The sequence below is a fragment of the Notamacropus eugenii genome, chromosome 2, assembly GCF_028372415.1.
Source record: "Notamacropus eugenii isolate mMacEug1 chromosome 2, mMacEug1.pri_v2, whole genome shotgun sequence".
NCBI lineage: Eukaryota > Metazoa > Chordata > Mammalia > Diprotodontia > Macropodidae > Notamacropus > Notamacropus eugenii.
This window is the reverse complement of record NC_092873.1, coordinates 408949346-408976711: the sequence shown is the minus strand read 5'-3', so window position 1 is coordinate 408976711 and position 27366 is coordinate 408949346. Positions and strand designations below refer to the sequence as shown.

General features: G+C 33.7%; 1 protein-coding gene across 11 annotated transcripts in view; it reads right to left on the bottom strand.

Moving 5' to 3' along the window:
• The window catches only part of CDC42BPA (CDC42 binding protein kinase alpha), a 372601-nt gene that overhangs the window by 35334 nt on the left and 309901 nt on the right, over positions 1-27366 (bottom strand). For 9 of the 11 annotated variants that reach the window (XM_072647658.1, XM_072647660.1, XM_072647668.1 and 6 more), the window contains 6 exons: positions 15595-15714; positions 13247-13327; positions 10385-10490; positions 7855-7991; positions 6812-6951; positions 2188-2269 (listed from right to left, as the gene is read on the bottom strand). In XM_072647658.1, the coding sequence (XP_072503759.1) occupies positions 2188-2269; positions 6812-6951; positions 7855-7991; positions 10385-10490; positions 13247-13327; positions 15595-15714 (666 nt within the window). The remainder of the gene's footprint in view (positions 1-2187; positions 2270-6811; positions 6952-7854; positions 7992-10384; positions 10491-13246; positions 13328-15594; positions 15715-27366) is intronic. The other 2 variants (XM_072647659.1, XM_072647662.1) reach the window with 1 other exon arrangement.

The window sequence follows — 27366 nt, the reverse complement described above, 5'->3', positions numbered from 1 at the left end:
CTCATTTCCCACCTTTGGCAGCAGGCCTTTGCCATCTCCCTTTCCAGTACTCTCACCACCCCGCTGCCTCTTCCCCTGGAGATCACCTCTCATTTTTAATGTATAGCTCTTCTACTTACCAGGACAAGGACCCCGGTGCTGACCTTTCCTCATATCCCTGGGGTTAAGCACTGTGCTAGGGACTTCCTAAGTGCTAATTATATGCTCTTCAAGTACTTGAAGACAACCTATAAGGTTCACTTTGTCTTTCATTCTCACCCCCTACTTAATAAACTCCAGTGGCTCCCTGTTGCCTTTAGGATCAAATACAAAATGTTCTGTTTGGTATTGAGAGCCCGTTCTAACCTAGCCCCCTCCAGCCTTTCCAGTCTTCTTATACCTTAGTCTTCAATTCAGTGACACCAGCCTCCTGGCTATTCTATGAACAAAATGTTCTCTGTCTACTCTGGGTATTTTCTCAGACCATACTCCATGTCCAACATGCTCTCCCTTCCTCTCCCTTCCCTTCCCTTCCCTTCCCTTCCCTTCCCTTCCCTTCCCTTCCCTTCCCTTCCCTTCCCTTCCCTTCCCTTCCCTTCCCTTCCCTTCCCTTCCCTTCCCTTCCCTTCCCTTCCCTTCCCTTCCCTTCCCTTCCCTTCCCTTCCCTTCCCTTCCCTTCCCTTCCCTTCCCTTCCCTTCCCTTCCCTTCCCTTCCCTTCCCTTCCCTTCCCTTCCCTTCCCTTCCCTTCCCTTCCCTTCTCTGCCTACAGACTCCCTCACTTCCTTTTAGTCCCACCTAAAATGCCTTCTTTTACTGAAAGCCTTTCTTCTGTTAATTACTTCCTGTTTATCCAGTGAATAGCTTGCTTTGTATATATTTATTTGCATGTAGTCTCACCTACAAGATTGTAAACTCCTTGGGGGCTGGGATTGTTTTTGATCTCTTTTTGTATCCCCAGAGTTTAGTACTATGTCTGGTATATAGTACTTGCTTTATAAATGTTTATTGATTAGTTCCAACATATGATTATTAGAAGGCATGATCTTGAAGTCTTCACATCACTCTAGTTACTTTCCTCAGGACACTGACTCATTAACATTCTTCCTAAAGCACAGGATACTATACTCCAAACTTTGTTTGACAGGGGTAGCACTATCACCTCCCTAGTCTTGGACTCCATGCCTTCCTTAATGCAGCTGAAGACTGCATCAATCTGGGTTACCATATCACACCACTGAATCATATTCATCTTGTGGTCCATTAAAACTTTCAAATTTTTTTCAGACAAGCTGCAATCTAGTCAAACAACTCTACATCTTCTTACCCTGGAAAAACCTATTCCCTATTCCCACTTCTTACCTGTTGTCCCTCTTTCTCATTAGTGAGTTCTTCCTGAAAAATTCTATTTTGAGCAATGGCCCAGGTGAGTCCCTCATTCCCCTCCAAGCCCTGCTTCTCACTGACCGGATCCATTTCACCACCACAACTCCACATGGAATTTCCATGATCTTTTCTATGTGTTATTTCCTCCTTTAGAATGTAGGCTTCTTGAGGGTAAGGACTACATTTCTTTTTGGCTTGTATTTATATCTCAAGGAGTTATTGTATTTAGTGTATGATATAAAATAAACACAATAGATAATCTGTTGACTTCACTTATTGATATATATGGAATTGGATTTCTGAACCAAATTTGAAGAACACCATATTTTAGAATTCTGGTGGGAATTAAGTCAAGCTCACTGACTTATTATAGTTTGCAGACTCTATTTTCTTCCCTTTTTAGAAGGATGTTTGCCACCTTCCAATCCCAGGATAACTCTCTAATTCTTATGACCTTTCAAAGATCATTGATGCTGGTTCAGAAATTACCTCTGCCAATACTTTCAGTACTCTGGGATATAATTCTTTCAGCAATGGTAGCTTAAACGTATCAAATACAGCAAGGAGTTCTCTTACCACTTCCCTGCTTTTCATGGTTAACAACTCTCTATTGATTTTTGTTTTGTCCTTTCCAGCTCAAAGATCACTCTTTTTGAAAGAGAAAATGGAAGACAAATAGGAGTTGAGCATCGCAGCCTTCTCTCATATTCATTACCATAGCCTCATTTCTGTTCTTTGGAAGCTTACAATCTAGACGTAGACACAACATACATTCAGGTGAAAAATTTAGACTTCAGAGAATAAATTCTTGCATATACACTTACTCTAAAGATACAGGGGATATCCTTTCGGCTTGCATGAATAACATCGGAAGCCAAAACTGAACTCACAGAAAACTCTTCATCCCTGAAAAAGCAAAACAGTGAAAGTGAGTTACTGCTTCTTCTTATTGTTTATTTTTAAAGTTTTAATTATATTTTTAATTTATATGAACATCGAGATAAGTACAAGTAGCAGCCCTCAAAACAATTTTATAATGAACACTCAAATCTAATTTTAAAACAATTTATTATTCTCCCAATTAGGCTGGTAGGCAACAGCCAAAATATTTTGCAAGGAGTACAATATTATCCTGAACTAGAAATAATTATGAACTTTGAAGACATAGATTTCAGAATATAATTAGCCTTTTAGAATAAGGTAATAACAATTCCTGGGCAGAGAATATTCCAAAACTAAAAATTTCAATTATTTAACTTTTTTCATTCTTTCTTTAACTTTAAAAAAAAATTTTTTCCATTATTAAAAATTCATCAAATTAAAAAATCATTAAAAATCCTTTGTTTCAAACAGGAGGGATAGACTGCATATTATGTACCAAAAAGATTTAAAATGTAAGACTGAAATATCTCTTAATGAGATTTTATTGAACATACACATATTTTGGCTATATTTCAGATTGGAATTGGTCTATAATATGACCTTAAAGATCTAATAATATTTGAAACCACTATAGAATGTCTTTTTATTTTTTGAATATATTTTATTAATGAAACTAAAAACTTTTTTGCTCTAGAATATTTTTAATTATAACATTTTTAGTGAGAGCAATATGCCTAAATATGTTCCATTATTTTAAAACATATTTTTGTTGATACATTTGTTTTTATATTACCAAGATTTTTCTGAGTATCTATCCCATTACTCATGAGCCATTCCATCTTACAAATAATTTTTTCATTTTTAAAAAATGTGACACTTTAAAAAATATAAAATAAGAGAAAAAAAGAATATTTCTATGTATGTAGCAGAACATAAAGAGAGGATTCAATATAAAGCCATAAATTTCCATTTCAGACTTCACTTTTTTTGTGTGATAAACTATTTAGTAAGTACTATACATTGTTTTCAAAGCTATTCAGATTTTTTGTGCTTTTTTCTAAGTTTTCTTTTGTTCTTTGCTGTGCACTTTTTATTTACTTTTTTCTTCCCTCCCCACTCTACCCTAGAGAAGACTACAATTAAATATGAATCTGAATACACATATACATATATATTTCTACTTATTAGCTCTTTCTCTGGAGAGTTCTTTCTCTGTACTTCACAAGTACAAGTCTTTCCACGTTTTTCTAAAATCAATTAGAGCTCAGCATTTCTTATATCACAGTTGGATTCCATCATAATCATATACCACAATTTGTTTAGCCATTCCCCATTTGAGGGGTATTTATCATTTTAACCAATTTGATAAGTGTCAGAGGATATTCAAATTTGTTTGAATTTGCATTTCTCTAATCAATAATGATTTAGAGCATTTTTATGACTATATATAGTTTTGATTTCTTCATAGAAAAACTGCCTATTCATATTATTTCCTAAGTAATTTATGTTTTCCAATTATTGGAAACCAGATTATTGATTTTGATTTTACCTTGTCTAGTCTTTTCCAATGAACTACTTCTCTATTTTTTAACCAACATCCAATTATTTTGATGACTATATCTTTATAATAGAGTTTGAGGTCTGAAAGTGCTATACTCCTACCTTTTTTCAGTACTTCTCTTGATATTACAGATCTTTTGATTCTCCAAATAAAAGAGTTCTCCAAAAGAATCGAGTTCTGTAAAGTATCTCTAATGTAGATTGAAAAAGCTTTTAAAAATTGTAAATCAACTTTGGTAGTATGTCTTTTTTCTTATATAGGCATGGCTGAACTGTGGGCATTTGAACACACTCCTCCAAGCTCCTTAAATTGTTCTTTATTCCTTTAAAGAGCACTGTATAATGGGATTGTATGCAAGTATTTGGTGTACTTTGATAGCTGGACCCCCAAACATTTTAGAGCTATTTTGAATGAGATTTTCCTTTACTATCTCTTGATTTTGTATATTGTACAGAAGGGCTATTGATTTTTGTGTACTCATTTTGTAGCCTGCAAAGTTGCTAAAGCTATTGTTTCTGAATTTTTGCTGATTCCCTAGGATTTTCTAAGTGAAATGTCATATAGTCACACGTACTTTTATCTCCTCTTAACTTCTTTTAATGGCTTTAATTTCTTTCTCTTGTCTTACTACTAACATTTCTAGAACTGTATCAAATAACAGTAAGGAGAGTGGGCAGCCTTGCCTTACTTCTGGTTTTACTGAGAAACCTTATAGTATATCCCCATTGTATATGATATTTACTTTTAATTCTAGATAAATACTTCTTGTGGTATTTTACAAATTCCTATATCTTATGTTTTTAGCATAAATTAAGGTTGTGCTTTGTCACAGGATCATGAAGAGTTAAACATGACTCAACAACAACAACAATGTCACAAGCTTACCTGGCCATCTATTGAGAGGATTTTATTTAAAATTTTTGAATTCACATTCATTAATAGTATTGTTCTATAGTTTTCCTCCTGTGCTTTATCCTTCCCTGGTTTAGATATTGGGACTTTGTGTGTCTCATAAAAGGAGTCTGGTACAGTATTTTCTTTTTCAATTTTTGTGAATAATTTGTATAGTATTGGAACTAATTTTTCTTTAAAAGTTTGATAGAGTTCTCCTGTCAATCTATCCGGGAACAGGGGTTGTTTTTTGGCTTTGTTTGTTTAGTAGTCTCTTTATAGTGATTTTGATTTCCTTTTCTGAGAACAGATCATGTAAAATCTCTACTTGGTCTTCTGTAAGTTTGGGTAATTTATATTTTTAGAGGTATCCCTGTATTTCTTTTATGCTTTCTGTTTGGTTAGCATAAACTGCAACTGTATATAGTAGGTTATAATTCTTTTTTTGTTTTTTCCTGCTTTGTGATTTCACCTTGCTTATTTGCTTTATTCATTTTCTGTCCTCTTCAATCAGGTTGGCTAAAGACTTATTAATTTTGTTAGTTTTTTTTCAAAGAATCAGTGGTTAGTTTTGTTTATTATTTTTATATTCTTTCTTTTGGTTTCCAATTTATCTATTTCTCCTCTATTTTGATTTTGCTCATTTGTTTAACTTATGTTAAGTTGACTAATCATTTCTACTGTTTTAAGGTATGTTTTAGGGATATAATTATTTCCTGAAGGATTGTTTTAGCTGCATAAAAGAAGTTTAGGCATATAATTTCATCATTATAATTTTCTTTTACACAGTTATTGTTTCTGTGATTTGTTCTTCGATTGATCCATTATTTAGGATTTCATTGTTAAGTATTCATTTGGTTCTTCATGTGCTCCCTGAATTTATTGTTACAATTTTTTTCTCTTTATGTCTGAGAGGACATTAGTGTTCTGTTATTATTGTATTACTGTCCGTTTTCTTGGGATTCAATTAATTTTTCTTTTACAAATTTAGATGCTAAGAATTTGGAGCACATAAGTTTAATATTGATACTGGTTTGTTGTTTATGGTTCCTTTCAGCATAATGTAGTTTCCCTATTTTTCTGTATGTTCTGAATTTTTGTTTTTGCTTTAATGGCATGATATCTTTTTCTATTTCACCTGATACACAGTAAATGCATTATCTAGAACTCCTCATTTTTATTTTGTATATGTCTTTGCTTTTTAGGTGTGTTTCCTATAATTTTGAGGGGATTTTGATTTCTTATCTAATCTGTCACTCTTTTGTTTTATTATTTGCTTAATCCATTCATATTTAAAGATATGATTTATGTTTATATATTCCTCCATCTTTATGTAAAATTCATTGTACTCTCTATTAGGATTTTCTTCTTCATTGTCCTCTATAAAATCAATACTTTGTCTCATTATATTTCCTTAATCTATTTTAAAGCAATCTTGTTTGCAAAGGCTCTCTTCACTCTCAATTTACCTCTCTTCCTTTTCCCTAGTACAAGTAATTTACTTAACTTGTTAATTCCTTTTTCTTTCTTCCTTTTATCCAATTATCTAATTCTTTCTTTTTTTCCCAAGTAACATCTTCAACTCCTTCCCTTTTTTTCCTACTGCTAATATAGGTAGCAACAGACAAAAAAAAACCGTTAGGGACTTCAAAGTACCCCTTTCATCTGAAATGTTTTCAGACTTATGTGGAGACTAAAGAATCAATAGCTCAATGAATAAATCTTAGAAACAATATATAATTATATAAGATTATAGTATCATAGATTTAGAGCTAGAAAGTTTCATCTGTTCTTTCCTCTACAGATTAAGGAACTGAGACTCAGACAGATTAAGTGTCCAAGGTCACATAGGCAATATATGTCAGAGGAAGGATTGAAGCCAGATTTTCTGACTTTAAATCATGCATATTTTCCACATTACCATATTGTCTTAAGAAAATACTGAGAATGAACGAGCATATTAAAAATTTATAAGTTATAGCCAAAGCAGAGCTTAGATAAAAATTTATAACTAAAGCTATAAACAAATAGAAAGGTGATCAATGAATATTATTAAGTAATATTTTGCATTCCTATTTTATTGTGATGAAAAACATTTCACCTTCTAAACTTACCTCATATCAATAACTTGACTGACTACTACACTGGGCTGGGATGCTTTTCCTTCAGCTATATCATATAGGAAGAGTTTGAAGTCACAAACCACAGCCAATGCTCGCTGCCAACCTTTCTTCACTCCAGCTGGTTTGGGGACCTTAAATTTTGATTGAAAAAAAAATGAAAATAGGAAAGAGTCATCAAGTTGATGAAAATACAAAGATACTAAAAATTCACTATCATTTTTCATTAGAGCTATTACTAGGATGTGGAATTTAAAGAGCTGTAACAGAACCTTTCTGGAAGGTGCTTCTCCTGACCAGTTCTCTTGCTGGTTAGTGCAGGAAGCTTCCTCTTCCTCCTATGCCATCACTGGCCTTCTTTTCTCCTGTGCCCAGCTACACACTTCAGAGTGGCAGTACACTTTTTCCAACTTGCCAACTTTCAACAGAGTAGAAATTTTGAGATATCTTCATGGTCTACTTCTTCCTACCAGAGACCAAGTTACCAGTCCCTGCCTGGATTATATTTTCTTTCCATAGGCAACACCAAGGTGAGCCCTGACCTAACACTTCTTCATGCTGATTGTCTCAGGTGAATATATCACTAGATATAGTTTTGCTTTTTTTTTTTGACGAGGCAATTGGGGTTAAGTGACTTGCCCAGAGACACACAACTAGTAAGTGCCAAGTGTCTGAGGACAGATTTGAACTCAGGTCCTCCTGACTACAGGGTGCTCTATCCACTGCACTACCTAGCTGCCCCAGATTTGCTTTTTTTCATATTGGTAACAGAAACTGATGAAAAGAATAAAACATGAAAAAGAAAAGTTACTAAAATACTGAATAAGACTTATATTTAGTATCAGGGAATCAATAGGATTACTCTTCCCTCTCATATGTCTACTCTGGAAGGTAAATCTAGAAATTCAGTTGTCACTTTGGGTGACCTAATATCTCTGAAAAGTATTTTGAAGAAAAAGTGGTAGAATTTGACTTCAATTTTAAATGATTAATAAAATAGCATAATAGCATGCTTTCCCCAAACCAATGACACTTACCCTAACATGGCCTTCATATGCTGTTCCAACTCCTTTTTGTGGGTCTATTCCCAGGGGGGCTTTTGTTTGTTCAGGAGGAATTGGGCAAAATGCTGGAGCTTTGTCCGCACAGGTAACATGACACGAGAATCCACATACTTAAAGGAAAAATAAAAATGTGATATTGTTTTTTTGATAATTCACTTGTTAATTTAACCAGAAAATATTTCCTACATTCCTATTACATGCAAGACACTGTCCTAAGTACATTCTCATATCTGTTTTTAGCTTGATCATTTTTAATGACTGGTTAATTAATGGTTTTCTGAAAATGGTATATTTATTAGTAAGAAATTCAATGCAACATATTAGAAATGGGTGATAATGTTCATAACACTGTAATGATATTTACTGCACACATGATTAAAGTGATTGACAAACATATTTTAAAAAGCTAAAATCTAAAATGACTCCCAGTCATGTAAACCTCAGATTTATATGACCTATTCATGTTTTTGATGCACTAAGGAAAAAGAAAAAAAAATAAACCTAACTATTCCTTCACAGGGATGCAAATGCCACCATCATAAAAACGTGTACTTTAATAGAGAATTTAACATAAAAATCAGTGATGCAGTTTTGTCATTTGCAATATCTTACGTAATTTACTTTATGTACAAATATGAGTCCTAAAGTAGAACTCTCTAAGAAATTAATTTAGAATCAAAGCATGAAGATAGACAGAGAGAATCCTTTTGGATCTCTTCATTGTGAACTAAATATGAAGAAGAAACATAATAATTACAAAAATGAACATTATTTTTAAATAATTCATTTTTCTGAGCTCTTTACCATAGACAGTGGGAATACAACACACATCAAACACTGGTAAGGTTTTTGATTCTTCACTCCTTTTTTGTTTTTAATTAAAAATAATTCTGGGTCTTCCCATTTTGCCCAGGCTGGAAGTGCAGGGGCTATTCATGGGCTTGATCCTACTACTGACTGGCTGAGCAATTTTGACCTGCTCTGTTTCCAACTCAGGCAGTGTAATGTTAATGTGAGGTTAATGATGGGTGGAGGGAAGAATTAAAGATCTAAGCATCAGGTCACCAGGGTTGTGCCCTCCAGCTCTGAAAAGTGTATATCTATATATATTCTGAGGTGAGGTTTTACTTTGGGGCTTATTTTCTTTTGAAGAACATCCACGTGCCAGATGAGACTTTGAGTAGCTGCCCCTCCTTCCTCACGCTTTGAAAATCCAGGTGTTGGTGCTTCTCTCTCTGGTAATGATATATGTATTGTCTATGGTCAGACAGTTGGAAGCCCTGTCTGTTGGTCTTTCTGCTTTTAATTTCTGATTGTATTTTCTCTGAAGTTCAGGGTGTTGACTTTTTTCCCCTGAACTAAGAGAAAAATATATGTACTTGATTAAAGTAGGTTGTTGACCCCTCAAAAGTTGCTTTTCTTTTAGAAAGCATATCTAAGAACCTGTACAGCAGGCCCTCCTGGCTATGCTGGGGTCCTTGTTGTTACAGGCAGGTATGTTCCTTCTTAATCAACCTGGTGGCCTCCTGGCTCCTAAAGGCTTACCATGTCAATGATGAACTTAGTGCAGCTCAGAACTCATGAGGTCAGGTTAGCCCCCAGCCTCAGACTCAGAGCAGTCAGAATTATAAACGCATGTGCTACAACACTGAGCCTGGCAGCGCCCTTTTCAGTAACGTACAACGTACACAGTCGTCAAAGACTGAGCACATAGTACATGCTTAATAAATGTTTGTTAACTGATTGAATATTATAAGTAAAAGCTTAGGTCATAATTTATCTGAATGTCAGTTAGTACCAATTATTGTGGCTGTTATGATATGTCAATACCACCACAATGTGTAGGTAACAAAGAAAGAGAGGTGTTGTAAAGAGCTGTTTGAAATGTACTTTATAATAGTATGAAATGGATAATTTTTCTTCTACTGAATTCTATTATAATTTCAGAGGCTGTCCTAAGAGAAAAAAATTAACCTTAACACCAACAAATTTTATCTAATGCCAAAGTGTTATTTACTGGACTTTGATAAGCAATGAAAAATCTCTAACATAAAATCATTTATAAAAATATTTTGGCAAAGTGAAAAATACTTAGTTCATCTGAATGTGTAATTGCAGTGTGCCCTTTTAAACATGGGTGAAGTTACACTTAAAAGGAATATTAAAAAGATTAAAGAAAACTTTCATTTTTTTCTGTCACAAAGGCATATGGCTTCTAAACTATGAATTCTTTCCATTAGTGGTAAGAAGCAGGAAATGAAACATAACTCTTAGAGAATTCTTGGTTATCAAGAATTACCTTTCTATTTTCCTAAGTAATACAAACTGATTAAAACAGATATTTGTTCAGCAAAACTGTTTCCAAAAGTTCTGAATTGCAAAACAAAAAATAAAATAAATGATTAAAACAAAAATCCATATCTTCAGGATTTTAGCAGAATAAAATTGCTTGAATGACACTCTCAACTATAAATATTTTCATTTTTTTCTTCTCCATTCTTACCTTCACAAGCACAGCCCTGTCTTACCAAACCAACCATCAGAGATGTGCACTGATTACATTTGGTAGGAGTGTTAAACGATTTTACCACAAACTGGTGGGCCTTTGGCTATAAAACAAATGGATAAAAGAATGGACAGTTATTTTGTGATAAAGTAATTACATATTTTCTTATATTAACATTTATATAGAAATATAATGTGTTTATTTCCATAGAATGTTCATTTACTAGGCAAGTCACTTAGTACTCTAAGCAATTCTCCAAGACTAAAAGTTGAAAAAAAGGTATGAATCTGCATTGATGACAGGAGTTTTCTCATCTGGAAGTTCCTTATATATCAATGAAATCATAGGTCTAGTCCCTATCCCTATTATATCCTAGATATAATTGGGTCATATATTATTCATAGTATCCCAGGAAAGTTATGAATTCTTTTTTAATATGATCTTGGAAATTAAAAAAAGAATACTGAAAGTTTCAAAATTAAGGTTTAAGTAAATTCTGTTCTCTTCCTCTCTAGCATATAATCCATGTACCAATAAAAGCAGTACAAAAGTAAGGAAGGTATAGCTTTCCCCTTTTTTCTACATAGACTTTAATCTTGGGGCACATGATAACTTTAGAAAGGCTATGGAGAGAAGGGATAGGGGAAGGGTATGAAGATTTATATATTTACATAGTATTGACTATATTCCAGGAACTGCACTAAGTGGGGTTTTAAACAGATAATTTTTTCACTAGATCCTCGCAACAACTGTGTAGTGCTATCAGTAGCCCCATTTTACAGATGGGAAAACTGAGGCAAACAACAGTTCAATGACTAGGGTCACACAGTTTTGTAAAGTGTCTAAAGTAGGATTTGAACCCAGGTCTCCCTGACTCCCAGCCTGGTGTTCTGCACACTGTGGCACCAGCTGCCTCCATGAGAGGCACCAGCCCTGTGTCATTCACTCTAGATATCACTCTTTATACTGAATATTGCAGGTGATGCCTTGTCCAAGCAGCTCATTTCAGAAACAAGGAAGTTGAAAGAGGGAGGAGTGAGTTCAGTGAGGAAGCAACAAGGCAGGAAGGACAACGTTGTTATTCTGACCTTCAGCTTGGTGCCCTTTCCACAACAACACACTGCTTTCAGATCTGTATCTGGGCCAAAGTTTGAGATGAGCTTATAACATGTTATTCCAAAGAATTAGTGGAAAGGGTACCAGGCTACATAAGACATGGTTATGTCACGCTTATAAGCTAAAGTAAAAATTATAATTATATAAGTAATACAACTTTAGATATTACTGTCTGGTTAACATCACAAATATCTTTTATTTTTATCCTTCGTATCAAGTACATTACAATCATTTATATCTTAGTAAGTTAAGAAACTTGCTGAAACCAAATTAACCTCTTTCAACAATCTAAAAATTTTCTATATGCAAGACTTAAAGAAAATTTATAAATTTATCAGAAATTGAATAAAACTTTAAAAGTATCAATTAATCTGTTCAAGGAAAAATATTTCACTTATTTTCACTTCTGTGAATGAGAAGGTAATGTGTCCCTGAAACAAAAGTAGTAGAGGAATATGAGTTAATAAGATTGAACTACAAAACAATTTTGCACAGTGCCCAAGAAATCACTTTACATACTCATTATTTTTAGGTCTACTTAAGAAACTAGAGTTTTCATTCAGAATTCTATGGTTGAGGGGAAAATTCAGACTATTTTGGCAGAGTACTCTTAGGATGCAAGTGAATAATCTGTTTATAGTAATTAGTGTTGCTGGAAAAGATACATTCCTCCATTCATTTTACTGAACCCATAAGAAGATAATATAACACAATGAAAGATTTTGATTGTATCAATTAATATGTAACACAACCTAATTTTTATACATTGGGAGTGAGTGCTATAGAAAAACAGATAATTATTAAAGTTCATTATTTCCTTCCTTTTGGTCACAACACTGATCTTTAGTATTTCTACCAAATTATGAATGGGAACCAAAAAATTAAAATAGGTCACCATGTCCCACTGCTCAGTAGTTTCAATAAACAATATGACATTAGAGGTTATTAAAGCTAGGCTAATTTAAGTTTGAAAATTGCATAGCACTTTAGCACTTCTGAGAAGGGGCTAACACTTCCAAAATCAAGATCAGAAGGAAGAATTCTTCTTCTGTTTCAGGTACTCTGGGCCTTAGGTTCTCTGTGAGTAAGAGTACACAGGTAGGATTAGAAAAATTCAGTAGAATATTTGAGGGTAAAAACTTACTTCTTTATTCCTCTTCTGGAACTTTAAAGTTTTGTAATGGGTAAATATAATTTTACTGCTAATATATATATACACACACATACACACACTTTATGGGATTTTCATTTTTCATCTACCTTAGAAAATACTACAGAATTTCTTTATAGGTATTGAAATGACCAAGTCCCTCTCTCTCACTTATATTAAACAATCAAACACAGCCATACTGAATAGAACGAAAAAAGAACAATCTACCACAAATTTTCAGTTAGATGCACATGACCTTTTACTGTTAGCCAGCAGCGATTATTACCATTGAGTCAAGACAGGCAAACTTAAACCAGCACTGTTCTCTACCAGAACATGTGGAGGTCTAAGATACTTTAAAACAATAACTTCAAAAAGACAGGAAATAAGCAATCCTTAATCCATTCTTTCCTACACTTTATGTACGTGAAACTGTTCTGCTTCAAAAGGACAGTCTGAATAGATTTGCTAGGAGCTTTACAGAGCAAAACTGTAGGGAGACTAGCAGTAAAGATCACAGTAACTATACAAGTTAGAAGAAATCTGTCCCCCTTTTTTTAGGGAAACAGGAAGTTTATGGATAGGCTGACTACCTTAGGTGCAGAGATGCCAGATCCAATATATGCTGATCTCATTGTTGGTGTGTGAGCTGAACGTGGAGGGTGGTCTGTAACCTGAATCCAAGAGAAAAAAGGGATATAAATGTCTTGAGATAGTGCATCCATTTCAAACATCACTAGATTAAATCAAAGTAAACAAAGCTAAAAAATCTCAGGCAAGGCAAACTTTACACTAATTAATATAATGAAAACTCAGTAAAGCATCAATTAATAAAATATATTTATATATTTTAGGTTTATGTATATTTTCCAAATTCATAAATAGATCTGTTCATTATGCAAAACTTGCTTAAATCTGGAAATATAAATAAAAATTATTTGCAAAAGAACAGCCATAAAAATAGAAATTTAAAGATATTGAATGTAGTCTACAAGAAGTGGAAGAGTAATTTTTTGTTTTGGTTTACACTTGCTATTTTAATGCCTTTATGCTTTAAAAAAGGCTTTTTAACAGATACACTGCTACAGCAATAACTGACATTTGAATAATCAACCTTTAAAATCAAGAATTCTTAAACTCACATTAGTGAACTTAAAAAAATATTTTGTTAATTATTTCAATATAATAATTTTCCTTGTAATACTATCCATTTAAAAACATGATTCTGAGAAGGGACACATATCCTTCATCAGACCAACTGCCAAAAGGGGTCCAGGATACAAAAAAGGCTAAACTTTCCTGTTCTAAGCTGAGGCAAATAACTACTTGACTTACACATGAATAATGATTTCAGACGTTTGGCAATGTGTGTAAAGTTAAATATAACCTAAAAACTTAATCGAATGATAAAAGAATTGGTTGACATTTGGTATAGGAATGAATATATGGATGGGAAAGTTTGTCACAAGCAGAGGAGTTAAATCAATACATTACAAGGGCTCTAAAGTTATAAATTATCACCTACATTTCTTCATTACTTAGTTATACACAATGCAAGACCTCTTTTTTAGTTGTGGGGTGGGTAATCTCCTTAAACACAAGGAGCTAATGATTTTCTTGTCTGCTATGTGGGGGGGACAGGGTGTTTGAAACAGAGGCTGCTTATTAAGTGGTGGATATGGAAGTCAAGAGATAGGAGGAAGGACCTCTGGCTTAGCAAGGTGAGAAGGAAACTGACAGAGAGAAATGGGTAATGACTGTAAGAGATCCAGGCTAGTTAGAGAAAATACTGAATTCTTAAGAAAAAACACATTACATCTTTTTGCCATTGTTATTGTACACTTCAGCAGATGAAAAAATTGGGATTTTTGTGGGCTGAACAAGGGAATTGTGGGTCTCCTCAAGCTTATTTGACACATTCTATTCTGGAGTTAGCCTTAATTTAGTTTCAATTGGTTTTAATTAGAAACTATCTGGGGAAATACTTTGAACCCAGATCAGAATTTAACATGTAAAAAAAGCTGAATGTGGGACACTACATTAATTATAGGAATAAGTAAAACACAAATGAAAAAATATACTAACATTATAACCCAAATAACAGAAACCCTGGATTGTTTATTGTTTCACAAAGCTTTCACAACATTTTACAAGGCTAAAGCATGACTATAATATATATTGTATGGTTTCCCAAATATACTCTTTCCTTATTAGAACTCTAAATCCAGCCCTGAAACCATAGAATAAAATCCTACTTGAATTAATAAGAGAGGACAGGAGAAGATTAAGATAAGCAAGAGATATGTGCATCTTTTAGTTTAAGTAACATAGACAAAGGTGTAATCAGTGCTTTTTTTTTTTTTAACTTATTAAAGAATGGGTTTTAGTAAAGAGAGTCAACTGGCTTGCTGAATAAACCCTCTGGTCACATCAGGAACTACTGCAGCTGTTTTCTGCATTAATGGAACAAGGGATAAGAAACAGATTCATGCTAGTTCTAGTCAGAAATGAGTACTTCAAACGCAGGAGTGACTTGGTAACTGCATTTAAAAGGCTTTTAATTACATACACTATTGATTTTGGGTTGGAATTTCAAAAGTTAAAACAAAAGTGTGAAAATTTCACTTGACAATCATAATATAGCATTGGTGTCTGATAATCTAATGTTCCTACTTATTTTCTCAGCCTCTCACATGTAATACTGCTAAACTATGGTTAGTTAAAATAGAGCTGATTTGGGAGGGTTTGTCTTAAGGGGCAATCACCTTATTTGATTTTACTCACCTATCTCTACTACCGATAAATTATATTAGACTACAAAGTCTTTGCTGTATTATATAGCATAGGTAAAATAAAGAGATAAATTTCAATTTTTTGGAATGGGATTGATTTACTGTTTCTGGTCATAAGTTAAAGGAGCAGAACAGCCCCAGAGAGGTACCTCAATTGGTTCAATGTCACTAGCTGTGGAAGGAGACCTGGACCTTGACTGGAGGTGAGACTTGACCTCCTCATCCCGTGAAGTAGGGTTAGACAACGTAAAGTTCTCAACTGAATCAATCTAGGAAAACAAGTCGGGGGGGAAAAAACCCAAGAAGTCACTTTTAACAATTCACTGCTCTTAGCAATATTAAGTCACGATCATGCTAGTGTTTCTTAAAAATGACCACAAAACTATAATTTTAGTCTTTGTCAGGGATGCTTCAGAAAATAGAACCATGATTCTAAGTCTGTAATAACTAAGCATGTGGAATGCTCCAGCTGAGCAGGAGACCCTTCCCCAGTTGGTATCACTGATGACAGAGTTTCAGCACTGCTACTGCACTGGTCAGAGGGGTATCCCACATACAAGTTTTGCTGACACCTAAAGAAATTTAGCTTAGGAACAAATGAAGAATATGTAATAAAGAATGCATTTAAAACTGAATATTGTGCTATGTCTTAAACAGAACTGATAGAAACCAACCAATATTTCCAGTGGCTCATTGTTCAAACTGTGTTCATTCTGTAGCAGAAGAATTGTTGGCACTGGCAGCAAAAGATTCATTACTGAGGAACTTTAGCAACTGACAAGAATGCTTTGGGTTGAAGTTCAGGGTATAAAACCCTGCAGGGGATAAATTAATATTATGATTTTCATAGTTTAGTTATTTTTTCAATTTATCAGGAATAAATTCAAAAAATGAAAATTACATGTTTACAAAATAAAGATTAATTTTAGAGCAGTCTCTTTTGAGGATAAAAGAACCTAAAGGAATGAAAATTGACCGATCCAGGGTTGAGTGATAAATACAATAAATATGATTAATGAAGTCTAAAGCAAAATGCTATTACCTGAGATTTGTAAACTTGTTCAATTCATGTCTCTGCCTTTAGCTCAAGGCAACTGAGGGCATATACCTTCAACTTATGTCTAGTATCTTTTTTTTTTGAAAGTTGGAATATATTTTTCTCTAGATGATTTTTGTGATGTACTTTTATACCACTATGTTCAAAGTATAACATATAGGTAATGCCGGATTTTCTACATTGAGACACATAGAAGTATGAATAATAAATATATGTTTTGAAACTGAGTTTTGGTACTTTGAGTATGGTGTTGCTGACATCCCAGAAAGTCACATTAATTTAAAATAATTGGGCCAAATTATGAAGACCTTTACTAAAGTCCTACTGTGATATCTCAATCTGGTGTGGAGGTGATCCTGTGTTTCCAAAGGCACTTTAATCAAAACATACTTTATCAAGTCTTATACCAAGTTGAAAAGACTTTGGGTACATGCTTAGTCACAACGGGTAAGTTTATCATCAAAGTATTACTCTAGCAAATTTCAAAGAGGGTCACTACTAGATTAGTCTCACAGTGATGACTTTTTTGGGCAAGGAAATTCTCAAAAGACTTTCTAGTAAGTCATTCAAGGCCTGAAATTTGTATCAGAGAAGGGAATACCAAGTTCTTTCACAAGTGAAATCACCAGTTGTTCAAATTCTGAGGTATGAAGATATCTTTAAGAAGTTACAATGTCTTCCTATCACTAGATCAATTCCTTAATCCAGAGCTCCAACTCCTCTACAAATAAGCTTCCCCCTGCCTTCTGATCTTTCTCTAGACTTTTTTTCTACTCTTTTATACAATGTAGGCTGGTCTCTTTACTGCTATTTTACCTCTTTTACACTAATGTACATATATCACTTTCTTTAAGACACTATCTTAACTTCTCTAACAGTATATCCCTAATGTTAATTTACACTAACTTCCCTTGTCTTTTGTTAGATATGCTGTTTTTAAAGAATATTTCCTTATATTCTCCATTATTACTTGTATGTTGATCTTGTCTTACTAATTACAATGCAACTTCTTAAAGACAAGTCATATCATCTTTTTCCAATACTCCTCACATGATCGAGTACAGTGCTTAACCAAAGCCTGTTTAATAAATCAATGCATTTGGAAGCCACTCCACTTCTGATCCTGTAAGCTATCCAACTTCTCCTTTCTTAACTGCACTCTCTGTGATGGAGGCACTTAGGTGGCTCAGCTCTGCACTTCTTGGGATCCTCCTTCTTTCACCCTGCTGCTGCTGCTGCTCCTGCTCTGCTTTCCAAACGGACCTCCACAAGCCGTGCTGGAGACAAGCTAAGCCACGTGGAGCTCATGGTCCAGTTCCCTTGGACTATGTTCATTTTTGTTCTAGCAGTTTTTCTCCCTCTTGCCTATGTACTGACACCTTAATCCTTTTATTTCTTGCTCTGAAAACAGTGTGTTCATCCTTTGTTGCCAAAGAAGACCATGCCATCAGAGAAATGATGACATGACTTGCCCTTGACTTTGCTTTGAGTGAGGGAGGGCTGTGCAGGTCACCAGCCTCACTTCTCCTCCAGAGCCATCTGAGTCCAGTGACCAGATATTTATCAGGATGACTGGAGATGACCCAGGATGAGGCAATTGGAGTGAAGTGACTTGCCCAAGGTCACACAGCCAGTGAGTGTCAGGTGTCTGAGGCGAAATTTGAACTCAGGTCCTCCTGACTCCTGCACTGGTGCTCTAGTCATTGCACCACCTAGCTGCCCTCTGAAAACAGTAAGCTAATCAACATTGCACTACTGTACCACTCCAGTGAATTTCCAAATTAAAATCCCCTTTCCAGGCCCCCGTTGTATAAGGTATTATCTATTCCTATAAGAATGTAAACTCCCTGACAGCAGGGGTTGTCATCCTTTCTTATTTTTATTCCCAGAGCACTTAATAAATGATTCTTACTTCATTTATTCAACAACTTTCAGAAGAATAAAAAACTGGAATTCAAACTTAAACCTAACAGCTTCTTTCTGGATCATACATTTGTTGGAGGTGGGCAACATAGAGAAACTTTACTATTACTAAAGGGATTTTTCTTGGTGGGAAACATGGACTGGAAGTAGTTAGAATAATGGATCAAATCTAATAAAATGAAATTTTATAGGAATCAGTTTTATAGCAATGTCTTATACCTGCATTCAAATATATCAACTTCCCAAGTACAAGAGATGGTTAGATAGTTGTTTACTTTAGGAGAAGATTAAGAGGCACTAAAAGTTCAATGTGCCTACTGAGCAATATTCAGACAAAAAATGTTATGCAATCTTATACTATGTTAAGCAAGGCCTAGGATCTAGGACGTGGGACACAATAGTTCTGACAGTCTCTATCATGGTCAGATGATACCTAGAATTCTGCCTTTTGTTCTGGATACCACATTTGAGGAAGAAAATTGATAGGCTCCTGAATATACAGAATAAGGAGATGAAGCTGGTGAAGGACATTAAATCCACATTATATGAGAACCAACTGAAAGAAATGGGGGTGTTTAGTCTTCAAAAGAGAAGCTGTGTGTGTGGCACTATGAAAATTATCTACAAGGTTTTGAAGGGCTAGCATGCAGAAGAGGAAAGAGAATCGTTCTGCTTGCTGTCCGCAGAAAAGAACCAAGAGTAATGGAGGAAGACAGAGATGCAAAGTTAGTTAAATTAAGAAAAAAACAACTTCTTAATGACTAGACCAGAGCTCTCCACAAGTGGGATGGGCTGCCTTACACGGCAGTTTTCGAACACAGGACAACTGACTACTCCTTGGGGGTTGTGGAAAACCAGGCACAGCTTTAGACTAGGTGGTTTTCAGGCACCTTCAAACAGATTCTGAGAGGAAGAAATCATTTCACAATTCTCGTAATTATTAAACTGAAAATGAAGAGGAATGCAGAAATGCACCTTTACACAATGTCAAGGCAACTGAGAGAGAAGAAATGGGAAGAACAGTGGGAAAGCTAAGGAATTCACAGAAGCCAATATTCAAAAAAGGAGAAATAATAGCACTCAAGGCCTCAGATACTGTTCTACAAATGAATGCAAAGAAGACAGTTAAAGACCAAAGTAAACCAAAGACCTTGATAAAAAAAAAATAAACTAAGCCTCATGGGTATCACTAAGACTTGTCGGGAAAATGACTTGTGAATAGGATACAGCAGTATTTTATAACACTTTTTCAAATATTAGAATTTTAATATCAAATAATAAAATAGTTCTCAAAATGTCATAAAAAGATACATTAGGATAGGATCACATACCAGAGTAAAATATATTCAATAATATTTTTATGGGATTTTACAACAAATTATCTGATTAAAAGATGAAAGAGATTATGAATTGCAGAAATATCATAAACCTAGCATGAAGATATGAAGATATCAGTGATGTGGAACTTCCTTGATATTCTCCTTTCTACATAGGAGCTACTATTTTTCTGTAGTATCCCAGTTAATGAATGGGTCTGCTTGCTATCTTGCTTTGCTAAAACCAGAGGAACTTGCCTCATGAGCCTTTTGACTTTTCTTCCTATTTTAATACTATCCTATGAATTACTGGTGAAGGCTCTCATCACCTCATTCCTGGACTATGGCAATAGTTTCTGGTTGTTCCCCTTGCCTCCGGTAGATTTCCCAATTCCACTACATTTTCTACTCAGCTAGCAAATTAATTTTCACAGATTACAGGTCCAACCATGTCATCTCCTTATTCAGTCAACTCCAGGGGCTTACTATTACTTCCAGGATCAAATATAAAATCACTTTTAAATCCCTTCAATCTTCTAATACCTAATACCCCCATGTACTCTACAATCCAGTGACAATGGCTTGCCTACTGCTCCTCCCATAAGATATTCTGTCGCCAGACTCTGGGTATTTTGAATGGCTGGTCACATTGTTCCTGTCCATCTCTGTTTCCTCGCTTCTCTCAAGTGTCAGCCAAAGTCTTACTTTCTGCAATAAGTCTTTTCCAGATCTCCCAGTCACTTTCCTCTGAGAATATCCCCAATTTTCAACTGTATATATCTTAATGGTACAAATGTTAACATGTCATCTCCTCCATTAGACTGTGAACTCCTTGAAAAAAAGGACTTTTTCGGGGGGGGGGAGGCTGTTTTCTTTGAATCCTCCACATAGTGCCCCTAGTAGGTAATTAATAAGTGCTTCTTGACTTGACATGAAAGAAGGACAAAGAGGGACGTGGGAAACTTGTAAGCATGAGATTCTGAGAAGCATAAATGAATCTGATGAAGAGATAAGAAGGGAGCTGACTAAAGAGACCAATGAGCCATACAAGCTTTTTAAAAGACAGATACAGAAGACAGAAGAAAGGATAAGTCACCAATGACGAATTTTTAGGAGTGTGTCAGTTCTGTGATACTAGTACGAGGAACACTAAAACAAGCTGAGGCTGAGGCATGTTGGAGGAAGAAGATTAAAGAAGGGATAGAAATGCTACTCAGGTAGATGGAATAATGAAGATATATGATGATGGTAAAAAGGCTGAACAATTTCATACTTCTTTTTCATGTTTTCCCCTTCAAGAAAAATGATCTTTGGACCATGAAGGACAAAACAAAAATGTTTATTAGGGAACGGTAACCTAAGATAAGTAGTAAAATATTCAGCTTCCTTTCATGAGTTCAAGTTATTAGGCCAAGATGAGTTATGTTTTAAGATAATCAATGAGTTGGCAGATCATCCTTGGTTTTTTATCCTTTCTTACATCTTCTGGATCTGTCTTAAGAAAATCTGTATGGATTTATGAGTTTTTGAATAAGGGTTTATCCTTTCGTGGCTTATGGATCTCTATATTCAGCTTCCCCTTACCTCTGTGTTAAGCCATTATCAGTGACTTTTAAAAGATCCTGGAGAATAGGAGAAGTACAGCAGGATTCAGGAAGAGTATATGCCCAAATTTTCCAAAAAAGAAAAATAGCCAAGTCTAAAAACTATATATCAATAAGGTTTTAATTAATAAAATTCTAAAACACAGTATTAAAGGGACAGTTTGTGAGTATTAAAAAAGAGAATAGATCACTAAAAGCCAGTGTGGCTCCTCTAAGAAAAAGTAATGCCAGATAAACTTCATTTACTGGAAACTTAGGGGAATGCTCTAGGTACAGTACAGAGAATCCCAAAAGTTTTGGGACATCCCAGATAATCAGAGTTTAGCAAAGCATGTGACCATAAGACTAACAGGGACTGACATTTTATAAGCATGTTAAAGTTTACAGTGCTTTACAATATACCTCATTTTAAGCTTTACAACAACCCTGTCAGACAGACAACATAGATATTGCCGCTGCTGCTGCTCTTGTTATTACTGAGGCAGCTAAGTGGTGTGGTGGATGGAGGATTTTTTTTTAAACATTATTATACAGCATACTGCACAGAGAGCTGGCCTGGAAACCAGGAAGGCATGGGTTCAAGACAAATTACTTAAGCTCTCAGTTATCTACTAGGCAAAGTGTTGAAAAATAGTATAGCAAAAATATAGCTAATCCAAGCTGAATAACCATGTCCTCACTAATACCGGTGATTCTGAAGCAGAACTTTCTTCATAAATGTGCTAAGCAACATTAGACTCATAGGACCACAGTTCTAGAGTAGAATGGTCCAAGGCAAGTTCACCCTCTCATTTGATAGACAAAAAACTGGGAATCTGAGATGTTAGTGACTTGCACAAGGTTGTATTCATATGAAATACTGAGAAAAAATTAAAAACATTAGTACAGAAGCTAATTTTTAAAGGGCACCAAAAAATGTGAAATACTCCATCTATGACCCTTGCTATTTTAGTAGACCCCAGTGGTGTGATGACATTGTAGCCGCAATCAACACATTAAACATCAGTCTTTGTGTTAGTGAGAACCTAGGGAAAGAAAAAAATGCTACTGCACTTTATTTCATGAATCCACATATTAGCAACTCCTGAAGAGCTTATAGAATTAAAAAAAATATTTCATGGTCTGCATGAGTTATTACTGCTATCGGAATATGAACAAATATTCTGAAAACACATTTGTCTATTAACTAATTTTTGGTCTTCAATGAAAATGACAGAAAGAGTCACAAAGATAGATTTGTATTAGATATGACATGAACTTCCAAGATAACTCAGCATCAAAACTATTAAGATGACTGCATCAACACTATTATACTAATATTAAAAATGAAATACTAGCTTTTAAGTTTTGTACAAGACAAAGTCAATTTAGATCAAACAAAGTTCAAGCTTATTTTTAATTTCCTTTTTTGTAAAGGGACTTTAGTTATTTTCTAAGCATAAAAAGAAACTACCAAAAAGTGAGTATGAATATTTCTAACCTTTAAGATAGATGTGATAAATGATGAAATCAAATTCAGAATGTTAGCTAAACAAATATGGATATTTTAAAATACTACTTTACAAAGAAAAATGAACCATTAAATATATACTCGAAATTCAGGAAGAGTAGCCCCAAAAATCTTTTCCCATAAAAAATGTGAAAGACAACCACAGAAATAAATTTGCAACGAAAAAAATTATTTGGGAAATTATCCTTTATTTTCTATACACATATTCATGTAATTGGAACTGACAAAATTACTTCTTTAGATTCCATTGTATTTACATTTTTCAGAATATGTACTGTTTAAAAAAATATCCCATAGGTGATTTAGTATGAAAGTTAAAGAAATTGGGTAATAAATCAGTCGTAATAAGGTGGTAAAGCAACTGATTAATGGAAAGTTATCCTCATTTTAAAAAATATCTTTGTAAGTCTCCAAAACAATGGTCCTCAAAAATATAATCATTAATTAACATTTACATTAAACAAACAAAAAAAACATGTCCCACTTGCTAAGGGAGAAAAAATTATAATCATTTGTACAAACAATAAATTCAAAGATGTAGTAAGAATTAATAAATGTGAGAATTCATTAACAATATAAATAATTTAAGGGATTCTAATAGGGAAAGAAATAGTAAAAAGGGAAAAGGTGATGCTGAAAATTAATTTTAAACTAACCAAGCTAGTTTGCTATTTCTAAGACATAATGAACCAATAATAAGGAAAAACGATCTTAATTAAAAGTCAAAATGATAGCTATTTTTCCTTAGTAGAGCTGTGTTTTAAGAAGTATGATATCTAAATGATAATTTTTAGAAGTAGTGAACTAAGGACATTAGAAAGAATTCCAATGGGATTCTATTAGGTTTATTTCATCAGTTTATAAATTGAGTACATTCTTTCTGCCACTGGCTAGGAATTCACCAAATTCTTCTTTTGTGCTGGGAGTTTCCGGATACTTATCCCAGAATTTAAGAATAGAGTAATAAAATATAAATGTACCTTCATATAGTGTCTGATTTTTAGATAACGAACATTCAGGATTTCTCATATTACATAGATTAGTTTCTTGTAAATAATATACATGATTAAAGCCAGTCATCTGGAATACATATCATTTTCTACCAGAAAACATAATTTTAGTAGGGAACAAGTACATATATAGAGACATTTTAAATACATCTAATTTAAGCATTTTTTAAACAAGGGCTCTGATGTATTTTATTGTACAACGCTTATCGTCTTCTTTTCCATCTCTTTTCATCTATTACTATTATTTTTAATATACATTATATTTGCAAAATACTTAAATTAATAGATTAAGACAAGGCCCCCTTTTCAATACACCCAGTTTTTACACATTTAATTTTGAAGCCTTTTGGAAATTATTGGTAGTAACTATAATTTTAAAATTGCTCAAATATTCCAGAACCTAGTTTTAACCCCAAATATTATGTGATATATCTGAAATTATTTTTGTCAATAGACCCCTTGACATAGTTACAAAAGGAGTATTGACTATTTTCATAATAGCAACTGGGAAGTCATAACTTTCTTAAATAACCAAAGTTACAAATCAGTCTCGATTATGAATAATTCTTGAGATTAGCAACCTAACTTTTGCTTCTCTTCGTGGAAATCTGTTTTAATGTCTACCTTCATTTTTTAACGTTCTAAGATAACAGCAAAGAAAATAATCTCTTTTCCTCCGACCTGTAACGTAAGGATCTATGAAGGAACATACTCAAAAGATAAACTCTTAAAGCAAAGAAGTCATTAAGCTTTTCTCTTTTTGTGATCACAAAATAAAAATACTATTACCAATATTTTCCTGTACTATAAATAAGAAACAAATATCATGTAATTTATAAAAAAATTCAAACTTTAAAACATGATCTAATTTTTATAGAGATATTTTTGGGAAGAGAAAAATCAATCACAGAATAAATATACGTTGGCTTGCCTTACTAGTTTCTTAACTAAGAAGTGTCTTCTTAGATTTGGAAAACTTTAATACTACAAGGGTGGTTTAGTGAAGGGAAGCAAGTACAAATAGAAAGGATGTGGGTCAAAAATATTGCTAAATATTATACTGGAGCTCAGAGTAGAATAAAAGTAAAGTAGAAGCTAAAACAGGAGTGGAACTGACAGCGAAATCACAAGAGAACCACTCTAGGGTGAAATTATTGGTTCTTTTTGTAAAATCACTGCTTCACTGACAGATAATCCACCTAAATGTTTACCCTGGGAATTCTGCTCATTTAAACACATAGGAAATAAGTAACTGGTCTAAGGGATGGAATAAACTTCCTAAAAGTGTGTTATAAGGTTTTTATTAACATTTTGCTAAGCAGAATACAATCTGTGAATTTTATGTCTTTATTCATTCTAATTTTAAAAGGACTCTGTTATTAAATGCCACAGTATATTTAAGATATAATAAAATAATTATAGTCCAAATATGTGTGTGAATAGCATGCAGTCAAGAGTTAGACATGCCCATAATAACAGGATGCCTAACATTATGGTAGAAAGAGTAAGACAAACACTCCATTAGACCGTAAGCTGCCTAACAGCAGGCTCTGTTCTCGGCTGTTTTTTGTTTTCCCAGCACAGTCACATAACAGGTGCTTAATAAATGCTAGTAGACTTGATTTCAATACCTGAATTATTTGGCAAGCAATGAAAGGAACCATACAAATGAATTTCCTCCTAAAGACTTTGAGTTTTAAAAACTTAAGCCATTTAAAATATAAATCTAAAATGTACAAATACTTAAAACTCTTCCTACTTCAACACATACAGAATTAAGACACAATTTAACTATTTTTTTGATGCTTGTCATCAATATAAGTAATTTTTGTACTATGCAAACAAATGTAGCCCCACACTAAATATATCTAAACTACTGAACAATTTGGCCATTCTGTAGCTTTGGCTAGTATTTCCTGTCAGCTATTACTTTACTGAAACTTGTAGGAACAACTTCATCCCACACATACACTCCCCCATATAACGTACTGTTCAGTTAATGATGTGTATTCAAGGTTTCCAAGGGAAATGAGATAAACAATGAAAAAATTTTTTTCTAAAATATGTTTCTAAATTAATTAGATTTGACTAAGAGTTCCTTTCAAGCCATGCCTAAGCAGGAAGATAAATGGGCTTTGTGGATGTTATTTTCCTTTTGGATTCATAGCTGTGCTCTTGATAACTGAAATTTCCATATATATATATATGACCACCAACTAAATAAGGAACTACTTAGTGGGAATACACATAGTAAAACTAGTTAGAAAACAAAATCTCTCTGAATATTAGTTTTATAATTACACTAGAAATAAATTAAGTAAAATTATATATATTCTGATGAGTGATTATATAAAAATATTTTCCATTCTTTTATACTTGAGAAAAATATATTTATATTATTAGTCTTTTTTTTCTTCCTAGAAGTAGCATAATACTGACTAGAATACTGTACTAGTGGTTAAAATCCTAGCAATTAAGAATCTTAGGACTAACACACTAACACTAGCATTTTTTATAATGTTTTAAGGCTCATTACATAAGCTGAAAATGAGAATGACATGCTGATCTCACCTATAATAAAGATGAAGCTCTTTATTAACCTTCTGATTTCAGAGATGAGGCCCAAAAAGGTTATGTGATTTGTGCAGGTATTCAGTGGGTTTCCAATTTATTGGAAAAGAGATTAAGTAAATACACATTCCAGAATTCCAGAGAACTGCACTTACTTTATTATTGCTAGAAATGCTCAAACATAAGTTACTTTTAACTCTAAACCTTTAGGAATATCAGAAATTATTTTTGTCAGTGGATACCATGATATATTACAAAAGGGGTATCTACTATTTTCATAATAGCAACTGGGAAGTTGTAACTTTCTTGAATGGCTAAAGCTACAAATTAGTCTAGGCTATGAATAATTTTTAATGCTATCTGACAATGTAACCTTTTTTTCTCTTCGTGGAAATCTGATTTACTATATATTCTCATTGATCTCTTTATCAAATATTGGTGTGTTAGGGAAATATATAAATTTTATGTAAAGCTTAATTTTAATAAAGACATCAGAAAATGCATAACCTTACTGATGAATTCTGTTTATCAGGGAAGATGAGAAATATTTCTGAGCAGATACATTTGTGATTTATGAAAGCCTTTCAAATTTGGGCATCCCTATGAAATCCCTAAATATATGCTTATATCTAAGAGATCATTTATAATTTTTACTATGCTCACTGAACATTTGTCTATTTGACTAATTTATAAAAGATCATTTCAGTGCTACTTTCCTTTGACATCAACAGCAAATGAAAGTCAAACTTTATCATTCTGGCAGTTTGGTCAAAGAAATGCTATCATGTGAACATTCCTAAAGTTTCTAATTCAAAGCAATAAAATAAAATAAAAGCACAGCAGGAAGAGCAGCAGCAGCAAAACATGCAGTACTGTAAATAAAACATTGCAAAAAAGGCAGCATAGAATGTTCTGCAACCACAGGCAAAA